The sequence below is a fragment of the Schistocerca americana genome, chromosome X, assembly GCF_021461395.2.
Source record: "Schistocerca americana isolate TAMUIC-IGC-003095 chromosome X, iqSchAmer2.1, whole genome shotgun sequence".
NCBI classification, from domain to species: domain Eukaryota; kingdom Metazoa; phylum Arthropoda; class Insecta; order Orthoptera; family Acrididae; genus Schistocerca; species Schistocerca americana.
In genome coordinates, this window is record NC_060130.1 from 542,565,841 (window position 1) to 542,583,331 (window position 17,491).

The 17,491-nt window shown below is 43.5% G+C and overlaps 1 protein-coding gene across 1 annotated transcript in view; it reads right to left on the minus strand.

Moving 5' to 3' along the window:
• LOC124555252 (aminopeptidase M1-C-like) overlaps nucleotides 1-17,491 on the minus strand; it is a 476,812-nt gene that overhangs the window by 119,207 nt on the left and 340,114 nt on the right. Inside the window, exon 10 of the mRNA XM_047129117.1 lies at nucleotides 3,590-3,782. Coding sequence (XP_046985073.1) covers nucleotides 3,590-3,782 — 193 coding nt within the window. The remainder of the gene's footprint in view (nucleotides 1-3,589; nucleotides 3,783-17,491) is intronic.

The window sequence follows — 17,491 nt, forward strand, 5'->3', positions numbered from 1 at the left end:
CCAGAGTTAGATGACCCATGGATTGTCACCCATGAAGAGTGAAATGAGACGTCAGGGCGACAGTAGATTTGTTTAATTAATTTCTTTATTCTGGCCGTCAGCCTAAGTGCATCAGGAATAGTTTGGTGGAGGCGTCCAGTTGCTTCTCATGCAAAAGAATAGAAATTCAGCATTACTGAAGGTGCAAATTGTGGTGTCACCGCCAGACACCACACTTGCTAGGTGGTAGCTTTAAATCGGCCGCGGTCCATTTAGTACATGTCGGACCCGCGTGTCGCCACTGTGTGATCGCAGACCGAGCGCCACCACAAGGCAGGTCTCGAGATACGGAATAGCACTCGCCCAGTTGTACGGACGACATTTCTAGCGACTACACTGACGAAGCATCGCTCATTAGCCGAGCAGATAGAATAGCCTTCAGCTAAGTCCATGGCTACGACCTAGCAAGGCGCCATTAGCCTTACATAGCAATTGATAATTATCGTCTAAAGCATGTCTCAACAAGAACGATGTATACAACAAGGATGGATTAAAGTTAAGTATTCCCAAAGCAACGTACTTTTCTTTATAGCATTCATTGAGCGTCCTGTTTCAGACTTCAAGATATTCTGCGAGAGCTTATAGCGTGCATATCGGCCCACTCAAAATAACACTGTGTCGGCACTTCTGTCGACACATCACAAATAGCAGAACGGAACATGGCGTCACTCGAATGTCACTGTCGGTAACGACTGCGACTGTGATGATAGTGCAGCAGCGCAGCCGACAATTGCGCAGGGGTTGCCGTGATCTCCCTCTAGCTACCTGGCGGCCCTCTGCTCTGGTGTCAGCTGCTTTCGTGACTCAGGGCAGGCTGCCCTGTCCAGTGGTCGAACAGCAGATCCCGTGCTGCCTTCCAGGATGTCGCTTCAGGTGTCACAGGCTCGTGTTGTAGGCTGTGATATTGATATAAGAATGTTTTAATTCACGAGTGTCTGATTGATTATACGCTCCAGACTATGTTCACTTAGAGCTGAAGGCATGTACTATTAAAACCTCTATGGTGACAAATGAGGAAAGGCTTCCATCCTTTCATTAGCATATTGCAGTGTCGGTTGTTGCAATACTACGCCCAGCTGGCTCTGCTTCACAATGCCTGTTGGCAGTGATGATGATGATGATGTTGTTTTGGTTTGTGGGGCGCTCAACTGCGCGGTCATCAGCGTCCGTACAAAGTCCCAATTCTTACACAGTCCAATTTATTACACAGTCCACTCTAGCCACTCTCACTAATTATGATGATGATGATGATGATGATGATGATGATGATGATGATAACACAAACACCCAGTTCTCGGTCAGAGAACCTGTCGGCAGTGTTTTGCTTCACAACGCATAACACTCCTGCCTGCCTGCGGTTGGCTCTGTTGCAGCTCACTTCCAGTGTGGCGCACTTTTTGACCAAATACAGTCGATACGTTCCACATGGTATACCTAATAAATTCTTATGCAGTAGAACAAACAAAAACGTGTATTTGTTTTGATATTAGACCGCTTGTACAACTGGAGCTGCTTTATCACTTTTGTAGGTTCTAATTTCACATACTTAAAGACGTGGCATACTGGTTAGGGCACTAGGCTCACAGTTGAGATGAGAGAGTGTCAAATTACCGTCTGATCATCCTAGTTTTATTTTTTGTGTAGTTTGCCTAAAAAGCTTTAACAGAATGGTGTAATGTCGTAGCCTCATCCAACTGAACTGTCCTTCAGTCTCTGTAGTCCTTTATATACGAGGCTAATCCGGAAAGTAAGGTTACAAGAATGTTTTGAAGCATAAAAAATGAATTTATTTTAATAAAATTTACATGCATTGTAGGATAGGTCTTGCATTATTTTTCCACATTATCACCATTTATCTCAACACATCTTGTCATCCATGGGACTAGTTTTTTTGATTCCTGTATCATAGACGTCTCCCACCGCCTTTTCAGCCAGTTCTTCACTTCGATTTTCACATCGTCGTCGTTGGAAATATATTTTCCACGAAGGTGTTGCTTCAGTGTAGTGAACCTATGATAGTCACTAGGTGCGAGATCGGGGCTGTGAGTGGGGTAGCTTAAAATAACCCAAAAAAACGAAGTCAACAACTCTTGTGTTCGCAAGAGCCCTGTGCTTACGCGCGTTGTCATGAAGAAGAGACTTCCGGTGTCAGCATCCCGCGACGGTTGTTTTGTATGGCTCTGCGAAGTTTCTTGTTGGTCTCACAATACCTTGCAGCATTTATTGTTTCACGCCTTTCCAAAATATCATCGAGGAGAACCCCTTATCTAAATGGCTCCGAGCACTATGGGACTTAACATCTGAGGTCATCAGTCCCCTAGAACTTAGAACTACTTAAACCTAACTAACCTAAGGATATCACACACATCCATGCCCGAGGCAGGATTCGAACCTGCGACCGTAGCAGTCGCGCGGTTCCGGACTGAAGCCCCTAGAACCGCTAGGTCACAACGGCCGGCTGACCCCTTTTCTGTCCCAAAACATTGACACCATGATTATCCTCGCTGTTTGGTGCGTTTCGAATTTTTAGGCGGAATGAGTATGAGTATGGCGACACTGCATTGATTGTCGTTTGCCCACTGGAATACGGTGATAAGTCCAAGTTTCATCCCCTGTCACTATAGAGCTGAGAAAAGGCTCACCTTCAGTCTCAAAACTCTCAAGAAATTCGCAAGCGGCTCTGACTCTGTTCATTTTGTGTCCTTCGGTAAGATCTTGGGCACCCATAGCGCACACAACGTGCGATATTTTAGTCGATCATTTACGATTTTACGGACAACAGCTCGTGAAATTTTTGGACAAACTGCGTGCAGGTCGACAACTGTCGAACGGCGATCAGAGAGAAGATGCTCTTCAATTTTCTGCACCACATTATCAGTCACAACAGACGGCCTTGCGCTTCTACATCTACATTGATACTCCGCAAGCCACCCAACGGTGTGTGGCGCTTCTGTCTTCATCGTGAATTTCCGTCCTTTCAGAATTGAAATTCCGTACCCATTTCGTCACATGCTGCCTTGACATTACGCCCTCTCCATAAACTGAAACAATTTCGCGATGAATCGCAGCGACGTTCATGGCCTTGAATTTAGGTAGCAAATTACAGCGCGCCCTTCGCACTTGGCGGGAGCCGGAATGAGAACGCTCATTTCTAACACTCACCATAACACTAATCGACGAGCTACTGGCTGTTGGCAATGCTCGTTCCTTCTGCCGGTTCTCGCTGCACGGCAGTGGTACCAACTTCCCTCACGGACATTCCATGCTAAAGCTACCTGCATTGTAACCTTAGTTTCCGGATAACCCTCCCCCCCCCCCCTCCAATCCCTCCTCCTCCTCCTCCTCCTCCTCCTCCTCCTCCTCATACCGCAGAATTAATTTGTGTTCCGATATGAATGGAATTTATGAAGGCCTACATAGAGCACTGTTAACTCAGGTATTTCACATACATGTGTCGTGGACTGATCATAATAGCTATGTTAAGAATCAAATGGATTACACCTCCAAAAATAGCTGAGAAAATGTTACTCAGATAAGTCTCGTTACTTACCCTTGTGCCCCATGTTGAAAATGAGCCACTTGCACTTGGTCTGGTCAATGGGCACGATGGCATTCTCATGTGGAGGCAGCCACACCAGCCCTTCAATGAGCGGCTGGTTGTCTTCGAGTGGAGAACACGTGTAAGTTACTGGGACCCACCAGCGGTCGGAGCCGGCGGAGTCATTCTCAGGCCGGAACTGGCTCTGCAAACATACGTACGAGAAATGATGCAGCAAGGCACGATGTATTAATACTGATTTTTACGTGCCTTTATTATTACTGCTTGCTTGAAAATTCAACTCCACAAACATAGTTAATGTACTGCTTCAGTCAGCTTTAACAAAATCTATATAGGAGGCATTGTTCGATGGAAATAGTATGTAAATGAAGGAATATAAGCAATATTAAAATGGAATAACAAAATACATTTTACTATAGGGAGATTCAAGCTCTTTAACCGAAACACAAGACACTTGTGTAGTTTTAAATATATTTTTTTCACTCGTCTCCAACTTCATCTTTTATTTTCCTAATGCACGTTTCAAAAGACATGTTTATTATCCAGTGAGTTTCATTCTGATTCAGTGGTTCACGTAGACTGATTGCGTCGGATGGTGTTGTGAAAACTGCTCAATATTTCCACAAGACAGAGGCTCGTCACCTTCAGGTGCTATTGCATTGCTGTTGGACTCGCCAGTTTACGGGGTGGCTCGCTAGAAAAGCGCAGACGCGAAAGGCATGGGGGGGGGGGGGGCTGCAACGTCATAGTATACGAATTGTAGATGACGTCGACATCCAGAGCCCCCTGCCGCTGACTTCACATGCACGACGCGGGAAGAGTGCGGCGCAGGGCCCCACAATCCCATAAGTGGTCTACTGTGAACAGCGGACAATTTGAAAGGCGGCTTTTATGGTGGTAAACTTAGGCGCCTTTGGTTATAACATATCTTCCTTTGTACTTACATGGATATGGTGTCTGTTCTTTCGGACATGTCCGAAAGAACAGACACCATATCCATATAAGTATATAGTTCTGGCAATACCGGCCATGACCTTCCTCTTCTGTGCGGATGCACACTTATTACCCGAACTCTTACGGGACTTGGTAAGAATGTCTTCCACGAGTAATGAGTGTGTTGGGTAGGGACACTACGAATGCAGTGTGTGGACATATAAGGCGAGAATGTGGGTCTCGCAGGAGGCGTGCGCGAGACAGTCCCTGCAGTGGCACTATCTTCTGTGCCCTCGGTGGCTCAGATGGAGCCGGCACCGTAGCTCAGCATGTTCGGTCCGGAGGCTTCTCGCCCTCTGTAATAAAAAACTGAGTAAAGTAATCAACCGATCAACTGAACGGATGTCTTGTGACGTCCGCCCAGACCAAACGGAACGAACAATACCGAAAAAAAGGATGGATAGAGCGTCTGCCATGTAAGCGGGAGATCCCGGGTTCGAGTCCCGGTCGGGGCACACCTTTTCACCTCTCCCCGTTGATATATATCAAAGCCCGTCAGCAGCTGAAGGTATTAATATATAATTCTAATTTCATCTTCCTTTGTGTTATGTCCCAAACATTACGTTTCATTTAAATATCAAACTACAACATAGTCATTTAATTTATGAGCAAACCAGTCACTGTTCAAGGATTTTTATACGAACTACAGGAAATTTGCCATAACTATTCATTCACAACTAAATGCAGCTTAGTACTTCAGCATGTGCACGAATTGTACTATGTCATCGTTTAATACTTCAACTTTTGAAATGAAATGTATTTACTTTCGAATCTCATGTCCACTAGTACTGTAAAAAATAGCAGCTACTGTTAAAAAAAATGTAAAGTCAATGATGTGTCCCTTCTCAAAATGTAAGTGCTATGATTGAAAATCAATAATAAAAAACATTTAAACATATCTACCGACCCGTGAGAGGTAGTATTGGTGCCTTTCCCAAATTTATTCGTGCAATTGAATGCTGCACCACTCTTTACCATTTTTTTCACGTACACTGGAATATTTGCAGAGTTACGTACGACAAATACTGTTTGCATGCACCAGTAAATGTATAAATGTTCGATCTGTGTCCTTACAAGCCACAATACACTTAAACCTAATACTCTTACCATCACAATGGCGTTCAGGCGAAGCTACAAAATAACCAGCACCTACAGCGCTCTCAGGGAGTCTAGTTATTTTAACGTCTTTCGTACGGCCGCAAACAGCATATTCCTCGCATGTGCGCCGTTGGCGCCCGGCTCAGCCGTCCTGCCTTCGATTCCCCATCTGTATTGACTCATTTCAATCGTTTGTTTGCAGCCGACGATGCCTTAATTCCGCCAGTGCTGGTTCCCATGCTTTGCTGAGTTGAAGTCTCGTTTCTCTGTTAATTAAGTCGTTAGTTGTATGCATTTCCAATGCTTCATTAGTAATGGAATCCCAGTATATGGAGGCGTACGAGAGTATCTTGGTCTCTTCGTAGTTCACGCCGTGTCCTGTGTCAAGACTGTTCTACAACGGCAGAACTTTTTAGCCTGACCCAATTTTGTGTGATGTCTATGTACATCGCCTCTGTCTTCAATAGCGCGACACGTCTGGCCAATGTGAGACTTCACACAATAGCACCGGAGTTTTTATAATCCCAGTCAACATAACCTAGATCGTTTTCAACGAAGCCCATCATCGTTTTCAGTCGAGCCGGTGAGTGGAAGACACTCTTTACTCAAAGTTTCTTAAATAGCCTGCTGATTGTAAGGGACACACCACCAACTCAGGTAAACAAACTACTCTCGTGGAGTTTTCAGTTGCTTCTGGCTGCTCTTGGGGTTTGGCACGTGCTGGTCGAAATGCACTGAGAAACTGCTTATCAAAGTATACCATTTGGACAAACACAGACCCCTGCGGATTAGTTCTCTGGATCTTAGGTAGCTCCAGTCCTATGAACGAGAGTCCGTAACACATCACTGCATTGCAGTGAATGATGACAGTATCTCGTAGATAGTGATGATCATTGTGCGGGAGCTTAAGAAACATAGTGCTACAAGGGGTCGTCTTCTTTTCTATGAACCGTGACATCTAGAACTGGGAGGTTTCCATTTTTCTTCACTTCTGTGGTGAAGCAGGTGTTCGGATGGAGACAGTTAACATGTTCCAAAAATCACGGAAGTGTTGGTGTTCCATGCGGCCAAACCACTAAGTTATCTTCTGCACACCTCCATAAATATTTAAGTTCCACAATCGCCGACTGAAGAGCTTTGCCCTCTAAGTCTTCCACAAAAGAGTAGCTACTATGGGAGACAGAGGCCTACCTACAGTAACACCGTCAGTCTGTTCAAAATATTGGTCGTCAAATAAAAAGTAAACCGAGGTAAGAAAAGGTGTAAGATGTACTTTTCCAGGTTAGCTCCTATGAGTTGAGGTGAAGCCACCAGAGGCATTTGGGTGAACAAAGAGACCACATCAAAACTCCTTCATATATTAGTTGGTTCGAGCCGCGGACTCTTCAGTCAACGTATAAAAGCTTCTGGATTCTGCATGTGGTATTCACATATCCCTGCTAAAGGGCTCAAAAGAGATATCAGATGTTTTGCTAGGTAATAAGTTGGGGCTCCTATATTACTCAAAGGGGTCGAAGTGGAGCTCCTTCATATATTGTGGAACCATCGTCCGCAGCCACTTTCGCGATCTCGCAGCGCCAGCGGCCATGGAGGAGGAGGGAGCCGGACACCCTGTGGCAAGTGCCTGAGAAGAGGACACTGCAGCCATTCTGCAAGCATACAGTGGGAAGTCTGGCGGACGCCCTCGCATCAGTCAAGAAGGGGCACGTTGCGAATAGCCTGGCTGACAGTGAGAAGTGTGCCGAAAACTGATGGACACCTGCAGCCATTAGAAGGAAATGTCAAGAATGTACATGTGAAAGCACGTGAGTTCTTCTGGCCTGGCAGCAGTAATCTTACCTGCCTCAGGAAGCAGGAATGTGCCGACAATTCTAACATCCACAGGCACAGGGAGGAGTGTACACAAAGCGCGGAGAATTCACGCAGGGAGGCGTGTGAAAGAAGTCAGAGTTCGTAAGAACATTATTTTCTCGACAGTGAGAACGTTCCTTATAAATCACGGACGCCAGCAGACTCTGAGACGAAGCCAAAACATGAGTCTGTCCAGGTATCAAGCAGAGAGAGCAGTAATAAAGAAGTGTTGTGTAGTTATTCTCACAACAGCTTCTGAATGAAGAAAAACATCATGAGAATGTGAAATCGTGAGAAAGATGCCAATTTCCGAGGCACACACCAGCCTACACCAGATAGGAAATTTCCACCCTGCACAGAAAGGCGTGGCCACGAAACGGCGATCTGTCATTGGGCTGCACTGAAAATTTTGTCTGCCAATGACAAAGCCAAAAGGAAGAAAAGTTAGAAGAGGAGTTTAGCTCAGAGTTTTACGTCATCTCGTATTCACCTAAGGCTTTTACCATGGGAAGAAAGCAGAGGATGTTGTTTGGTGGCTGCTATCCTCTTCTATAACACAAACTGCGCGCATGTATTAACTGGGTTCTTTATTAGTAAGAACAAGAATTTACTTAAGATAATGCGGATGTTGTGGTACAAGCTCTACATAATAGTCCACATTAGCCACTTTGCTGGTGAAGTACACGTTCTGCTATGTACACTACTCTGGTTGCTAGGTACTGACTAACTTTGAGCTAGTGGCTGAGCTAACTGCAACTGCGATTCCCACTGAGCTACAACTAATGACTCGACTCGTTGACTCACTGGATGACTGATTCGGTCCTCTGGTCCGCGGCGGCGATCTAAATACTGGCGGCTGAGAAGGTGTTGCGGCACGTTTCTTGTGAGTCCGTCTTTGTCCTCTGTCGATCTTCTCACAACCTCTTTGTTGCCTTGTGTGCTGGCGACAGCTTACGTCAGCACAGAGAGATGGATGAGGAGCGAAAAGGGGAGTCAGTGAGACGGTGGAGAAACGAGAGGACATGAGGTCTAATGTTTTTTATTCCAGTCTTTGATCACAATATAAAGTCCTTTGACGATGACCAGTTTCAGTTAGTAATGACCATCTTCAGATCTGTTCTACACCATGTCCTAATGTGAAGAATCCGTTATGGCATCGTCAAAACATATAAATACACTCAGCAAAGCATCATCACGTAGAACTAAAATATGGTGTAAAGTAGGCCACATCGTCTACACAGTCATTTTGCAAAACGTACATTGCACACTGTTTCCACGAGACGGTTACTCGTCATCTTCAGCTGCTATTAAAGCAGTGCTGTTTTTCTCGCCAATTTATGCACTGGCTCTCTAGAAAAGCGAAGACGCCAAGGGGCGGGGCTAGAGCGTCATCGTAGACAACGTCGAAATCCTTCTGCCTGAGAAATGGGCAGCGGTCTTCGCAATTAGGCATTCGTTCATTCGCTCATTCATTCATGTGATGGCTGTGTACTGAGCGTTGATAAATAATTACTTGTTGAGAACTTGTTTTAATTGTATATCACGTCAAACTAGATTTCTTTAACAGTTAATAACACACATTTTTTATGTTGTTGTTGTTGTTGTTGTTGTTGTCTACAGTCCTGAGACTGCTTTGATGCAGCTCTCCATTCTACTCTATCCTGTGCAAGCTTCTTCATCTCCCAGTACTTACTGCAACCTACATCCTTCTGAATCTGCTTAGTGTATTCATCTCTTGGTCTCCCTCTACGATTTTTACCCTCCACGCTGCGCTCCAATACTAAACTTGTGATCCCTTGATGCCTCAAAACATGTCCTACCAACCGGTCCCTTCTTCTTGTCAAGTTGTGCCACAAACTCCTCTTCTCCCCAATTCTATTCAATACCTCCTCGTTAGTTTTGTGATCTACCCATCTAATCCTCAGCATTCTTCTGCAGCACCACATTTCGAAAGCTTCTATTCTCTTCTTGTCCAAACTATTTATCGTCCATGTTTCACTTCCATACATCGCTACACTCCATACAAATACTTTCAGAAACGACTTCCTGACACTTAAATCTATACTCGACGTTAACAAATTTCTCTTCGTCAGAAACGCTTTCCTTGCCATTGCCAGTCTACATATTATATCCTCTCTACTTCGACCATCATCAGTTATTTTGCTCTCCAAATAGCAAAACTCCTTTACTACTTTAAGTGCCTTATTTCCTAATCTAATTCCCTCAGCATCACCCGACTCAATTCGGCTATATTCCATTATCCTCGTTTTGCTTTTGTTGATGTTCATCTTATACCCTCCTTTCAAGACACTGTCCATTCCGTTCAACTGCTCTTCCAAGTCCTTTGCTGTCTCTGACAGAATTACAATGTCATCGGCGAACCTCAACGTTTTTATTTCATCTCCATGGATTTTAATACTTACTCCGAACTTTTCTTTTGTTTCCTTTACTGCTTGCACAATATACAGATTGAATAGCATTTGGGAGAGGCTACAACCCTGTCTCACTCCCTTCCCAACCACTGCTTCCCTTTCATGCCCCTCGACTCTTATAATTGCCATCTGGTTTCTGTACAAATTGTAAATAGCCTTTCGTTCCCTGTATTTTACCCCTGCCACCTTCAGAATTTGAAAGAGAGTATTGCAGTCAACATTGTCAAAAGCTTTCTCTAAGTCTACAAATGCTAGAAACGTAGGTTTGCCTTTCCTTAATCTTTCTTCTAAGATAAGTCGTAGGGTCAGTATTGCCTCACGTGTTCCAACATTTCTGCGGAATCCAAGCTGATCTTCGCCGAGGTCGGCTTCTACCAGTTTTTCCATTCGTCTGTAAGGAATTCGCATTAGCATTTTGCAGCTGTGACTTATTAAACTGATAGTTCGGTAATTTTCACATCTGTCAACACCTGCTTTCTTTGTGATTGGAATTATTATATTCTTCTTGAAGTCTGAGGGTATTTCGCCTGTCTCATACATCTTGCTCACCAGATGGTAGAATTTTGTCAGGACTGGCTCTCTCAAGGCCGTCAGTAGTTCCAATGGAATGTTGTCTACTCCTGGGGCCTTGTTTCGACTTAGGTCTTTCAGTGCTCTGTCAAACTCTTCACGCAGTATCGTATCTCCCATTTCATCTTCATCTACATCCTCTTCCATTTCCATAATATTGTCCTCAAGTACATCGCCCTTGTATAGACCCTCTATATACTCCTTCCATCTCTCTGCTTTCCCTTCTTTGCTTAGAACTGGGTTTCGATCTAAACTCTTGATATTAATACAAGTTGCTCTCTTTTCTCAAAAGGTCTCTTTAATTTTCCTGTAGGCAGTATCTATCTTACCCCTAGTGAGATAAGCCTCTATATCCTTACATTTGTCCTCTAGCCATCCCTGCTTATCCATTTTGCACTTCCTGTCGATCTCATTTTTGAGACGTTTGTATTCCCTTTTGCATGCTTGATTTACTGCGTTTTTATATTTTCTTTCATCAATTAAATTCAATATTTCTTCTGTTACCCAAGGATTTCTACTAGCCCTCGTCTTTTTACCTACTTGATCCTCTGCTACCTTCACTACTTCATCCCTCAGAGCCACCCATTCTTCTTCTACTGTATTTCTTTCCCCCATTCCTGTCGATTCCTGTCAATTGTTCCCTTATGCTCTCCCTGAAACTCTGTACAACCTCTGGTTCTTTCAGTTTATCCAGGTCCCATCTCCTTAAATTCCCACCTTTTTGCAGTTTCTTCAGTTTTAATCTACAGTTCATAACCAATAGATTGTGGTCAGAATCCACATCTGCCCCTAGAAATGTCTTACAATTTAAAATCTGATTCCTATATCTCCGTCTTACCATTATATAATCTATCTGATACCTTCTAGTATCTTCAGGATTCTTCCATGTATACAACCTTCTTTTATGATTCTTGAACCAAGTGTTAGCTATGATTAAGTTATGCTCTGTGCAAAATTCTACCAGGCGGCTTCCTCTTTCATTTCTCTCTCCCAATCCATATTCACCCACTATGTTTCCTTCTCTCCCTTTTCCTACTCTCGAATTCCAGTCATCCATGACTATTAAATTTTCGTCTCCCTTCACTACCTGAATAATTTCTTTTATCCGATCATACATTTCATCAATTTCTTCATCATCTGCAGAGCTAGTTGGCATATAAACTTGTACTACTGTAGTAGGCATGGGCTTCGTGTCTATCTTGGCAACAATAATGCGTTCACTATGCTGTTGGTAGTAGCTTACCCGCGCTCCTATTTTTTTATTCATTATTAAACCCACTCCTGCATTACCCGTATTTGATTTTGTAGTTATAACCCTGTATTCACCTGACCAAAAGTCTTGTTCCTCCTGCCACCGAACTTCACTAATTCCCACTATATCTAACTTCAACCTATCCATTTCCCTTTTTATATTTTCTAACCTACCTGCCCGATTAAGGGATCTGACATTCCACGCTCCGATCCGTAGAACTCCAGTTTTATTTCTCCTGATAACGACGTCTTCTTGAGTAGTCCCTGCCCGGAGATCCAAATGGGGGACTATTTTACCTCCGGAATATTTTACCCAAGAGGACGCCATCATCATTTAACCACACAGTAAAGCTGCTTGCCCTCGGGAAAAATTACGGCTGTAGTCTCCCCTTGCTTTCAGCCGTTCGCAGTACCAGCACAGCAAGGCCGTTTTGGTTAGTGTTACAAGGGCAGATCAGTCAATCATCCAGACTGTTGCCCCTGCAACTACTGAAAAGGCTGCTGCCCCTCTTCAGGAACCAAACGTTTGTCTGGCCTCTCAAAGATACCCCTCCGTTGTGGTTGCACCTACGGTACGGCCATCTGTATCGCTGAGGCACGCAAGCCTCCCCACCAACGGCAAGGTCCATGGTTCATAGGGGGTAGGACATTTTTAATACGCCACATAAACATGCTGACTGTGAGAACTTTCTCTGACTCAGTGCATTTAAATGGAGCGCTAACTGTTTATATCAGCGGTAAGCGTGTCAGATATCTTCAGTGTCATGCAGTTCGCGATAAAACACCAAACGATTAATAATCAATAATCTTCTAACTATCGACACAGTGTCAACACAGTGAAATATTGTCAATAGCAATTTGAACATTGGTGAAGATGTTCTCCGAAACGCGTATTTGAAAAATAAATTACAACGTTGAATATAGTTAACTGAAATTTTTGCACGCTGCAACACGGGCGTTCCGTACCTCTGTGTGGCTTACTGTTAAAATCCCGAGAGCGTCCGGTCCTAGAAGAGTCGACCAATATAGTGCTTCCTACTGCTTATATCTCGGGAAAAGACCATCAGGCAAAATTAGAAAGATTAGAGGTCACACAGAAGCTTAGCAAAAAGCGTTCTTGCATAGCACTAGTCGCGACTGGAACAGGAAACGAGGGAGTGCAGATATAGTTTTAGCTGTGACTGATTAAGTCATTCATTTAAACACGGAGTGCCACAGATCCCCTTGAGGGTTGTGTAACAACTTAATTTTATACGTTGATGGCAGAAGCAGACACTGCATGCTACTCTTGTTAAGTAAATTAATAACCAACCACTACCAGTACTAATCTACGCATATTGATAATTATGGAATTTCTTCTAGACAGCTTTATTGCTTCATGAAGTTAGTGACCAAAAAACATGGATACACTAAACACACAACATATTACCATTCCTAAAACGGTGTAGGAAAAGCTTTGGTATTCAAAATAGCTTCCAATCGTCTCGCAGTGGATAAATACAGGTCCTGAACCGTGTTCAAGGGACACTTACGTCATTATTCCAGCTAAATAGCGGCAAGTTCAGGAAACCGTGATATAGGTTGATAGCGATCACGCATCCCTCTCTCCAAAGTGGACAACAGAGGCATGGACTGTGCGGCTGGTCCCGGCGGAGGTACAAGTCCTCCCTCGGGCATGGGTGTGTGTGTTTGTCCTTAGGATAATTTAGGTTAAGTAGTGTGTAAGCTTAGGGACTGATAACCTTAGCAGTTAAGTCCCATAAGATTTCACACACATATGAACAACAGAGGCTCAGTAACAGTGAAATCTGGTGGCTGTGGTGACCACGGGATGTGTGACAATTCATCGTCGTCCTCACAAAACCAGTCCTGGGTGATGCGAACTGTGTGGAGAGGGTTCCTGTCGTCTCGGGACACAGCATCACCATTGGGCAGCAAATATAGTAGCACGGGTTGGACCTGATCAGCCCAAATGGTCACACAATCCTTGAAAGTAATGCGACCTTGCAGGGTAACCGCGAGGCCCATGGAATACCAGACCATCACCGAGCCCAGATCTTGTTTCACTCTTGGAACGTAAACTGCCAGAAGTTGGAAGCAGTGTGCAAAACACTCATCCACCAAATCACTTTTTTCCATCGCTCTATAGTCCAGGTTTTATGGCTTCGGCAACTCGCTTTCCTGCTACGGGCATTTGCATTACAAATAGATTACTTTGGAATTCCAGCTCGCCACGAAATTTCCTTCTTATGGAGCCCTCTTCGTGAAATTTCGGTGCTGACAGGGTTGGTGAGTACGACATTCGGTTCTGCAGTCAGTGACTCTTGCAGCTGTCGTCTTCTTATTTTTCGTCACAATCCTCTTTAATGGCAGTCTGTCAAGATAACCCAACACACACTTTCGTCCGCGTTTTGACTTATCGCTTGATGTATTCCCATTTTCCTTGTATGAGGTATAACACTTCGATACGGTGCCTCTTTAAACGTCAAAAACTTCGGCTACCTTGGTTACGAAAGCACATACACCATAGGAGCACCAACAATTTGCCAACTTTCGAAGTCACGTAGCTCCAACGTAATTCACTCACAGAACATTGTTCTGATCGTGACTGACACTTGCAACGTATTTAGAACATTACACAGATGCCATTCATGATCAAATAATACAGCGCAACCTGAAGACTGGTTTAGCATCTGCAATTATGTTCCATCATACATTTCTCGCGGTGTTTCACATTTTTGTCAGACTCCAGTACATGTATCAGCGGAAAAGAAGCTATATTAAAAAAAAAAAACTAATGCTTTTCCTGTTCAATGTTACTTATAATCCGTCTTGATTGCAAAATATTTATTCACATGACCGGTTTCGGTTCCTCTAGAACTATCTTCAGATCTGAAATAACAGTTATACTAATTTACTATTTCACAAATGCAAGCCTATTTCGTCCTATCTAATCAACATCAAATGTACCAGAACGTACCTGCAAATTTCGGTTACAGGAGTAACCCGTCCACACTCTGCAACCTTCACATGCTGCGTCACATTAAATTTGTTGGCGGAATGCATATCATTTATATTAATCATAAAACTCTTACCGACAGGTGGCGTCTGGTACATTTGTTACATTACATATGCACATACGGTATTAAGTAGATTTTTCTAATTTGCTTTTACCTCTAAAAATACTTAGTTAAGATCGATAGCTGAAATAGTGAAAGTCAATTCGTTTTGGAAAAAAAAACAAGTTTTTAGCTTGGGAACGCTTGATCAGTTATTGCCGCAACCCAGTCTACGTGTACCAGAAATACTGTGCAGAATTTCTGTCATTTTGTAATTATTTTGACAAACTAGTCCTGATAGTAATTTGACTTTAGTGAACATATCCATATCGATGTGATTCCCAAAGTTTTACCGCTATAATGAGTATTCCATGAATTTTCAGGATTGCAGCTGGATCACCTCAACATTTTGCCACGATATTTTGACTGACAACCACTCAGCTACCTTCAGGTGAGTATTTTGCGCTGGAGATTACTGGTGCACGTCGCAAAGTCTATACAAAAAAAATGAAGCGGGGGCGCATGCGCATACATTATCGCTGTATGAGTGCCCTCTGTTGAATTGCGAACTCGCGGAGTTAAAATTGAGGTGTCAACATAATAGAATTAATTGTAGCAAGATGTGTGCATAGGCGTAATATGTTTTGTTTCAGAAAATATTAAAGAAATCACCGAATCTCATGCCTTATCCAGCTGATACCCGCCTTCACGATTAATAAGATCTTCCACCAAACGTATTTCGTTAATAATTGAATCCCAGAAAATCTCGTGGCACAATAATCCATAGAATGTCCTGTGTAGATATAATGCTCGGCTATGACTTACTGGGCTGCGAAGTGCGAGTGCGCCGATCATCGTCCACGCACCTTTCACGTGCTGTGCATGTTGTCTGATCAATGTGGGTTTAGCCATGCGGTACTGGCGCGGAATTATGTAGACTCCAGCCTTCCACAGGCCCAGATCATCCTTTATCAAACCGAGAGGAGATCATGTCTTTGTGGGAGACAGGAAGATTACTTTAAGGTAATGTTTCCTTAAGATTCTACCTAATTTCGACGAAACATTGCCGATGTATGGGAGGAACGCGTTGGGCTTAAAGAGATCCTTCTCCTGTTGGTGTTGTGAGTGATGACGTTTCTTCCTCCTTAAGGCTTTGATAATCTTATGTTATCTTTGAACACAGATTGTAAACGTTCTGGTTGTTATGTACGACACAGTGTACCAACGTTCGAAGAACGCGCATGGTTTGGAAAGTGTGGCGGCAGCTAGGCGCCTGCGTGTGGGCTAACGGTAAACAGACTGCTCCCTTCCGACTGTCTGAGTCGTCTAGAAACTGTAGACAGTTGCTTTCTTACACTTCCATCATACACCGGATATTCTCGTGGATGGAATTCAGATGCTGTAAAAATTGTGACAGCTCTTCTTCACCATCGGGCCATATTACAAAAGTGACACCTACATATCGACAGGAGATTTTGGCTTAAGTTCCACCAAATCGAGTGCCCTCTTCTCGAAGCCTTCCACAATAAAAGTTTGCTACCTAAGGGGAGAGAGGAATACTCAAGGTTCACCTTCAATTTGTTGAAATTATTCACTGTTGAATGAAAAGTAAATTGAGGAAAGTGCATGATGGAAAAGGGTTTATTAATACACAGACGTCTCTATGACTCAATAAATCGGAGTTATTGGTAAATTTGGATGTCGCCTCACTCTGCACTAGGGTCCCTCTTATGGATTCATTGACACTCATCGGTAATAAGTTCTGATGGTAGGATAACCATCAAGATTGCACATTTCCTCTCGCTCTGACGTGCAACAGAGAAGTTTGCAATTTAACCCAGGGTGATGGTGCACAGTCTGGTGGTGATGAACAGTACGCCTCCACCAAACCTCCCATTTCCCTGCGATCCAATTTCTTCCACCATCAGGATCTGTACGGACTACCTTCATAACGAACTCCACTGCCATAGCTCGTTTAAGCTACTTTGGTTACGTAAGTGGATTTTTCATTCAGTAATGTATACCTGTCAGTTTGATTTGATAATGATAATGGGAAAAATCAACTTCAAGGTTTGCTACTAGACACCACGTTCATATGCTTTAGGAACAAAGTGGCATGCGATTTCTACGAACAATATGAAAGGAATATTCACGTAGAATATAAAGAACCTTTGGGAAAGAAAGTAATGTTTTGAAGGTAACCGAGTTCGTAGCCGAGGTCGCTAACTCACGCATGTGTGGTCGCCACCGACTAGGAAGTAGTCATTTTGAATCCTGGTGATGAAATAGATGTTCACCGCCAGCATTTGGGTGTCAAGGATGGCGGAAGGGCCTCAGTCACCGGGACTGGTGCCAGTGGCAGTTAAATTCTCAATCCCTCTGCATGTCTCGTGGAGTGAAGGCACATGACACTATTTATGGGGTTATTATTGAAAAACCACTCCAGTTACTGTGAGACCTTTACTGAGCTCACTGCCGGCTTAAGTCTTTATATTAGGCCACTTTCAAGTGGTTCTTAAAACTGCCATAAATGTCAAATATATACAAACATTTTATGAAACAGAAGTTGAGAAAACAAGGCGTTCTGTAAGTAATGCAACTCATCTTTTTCTGAAAGCGGATTAGTTTTATTCAGTATC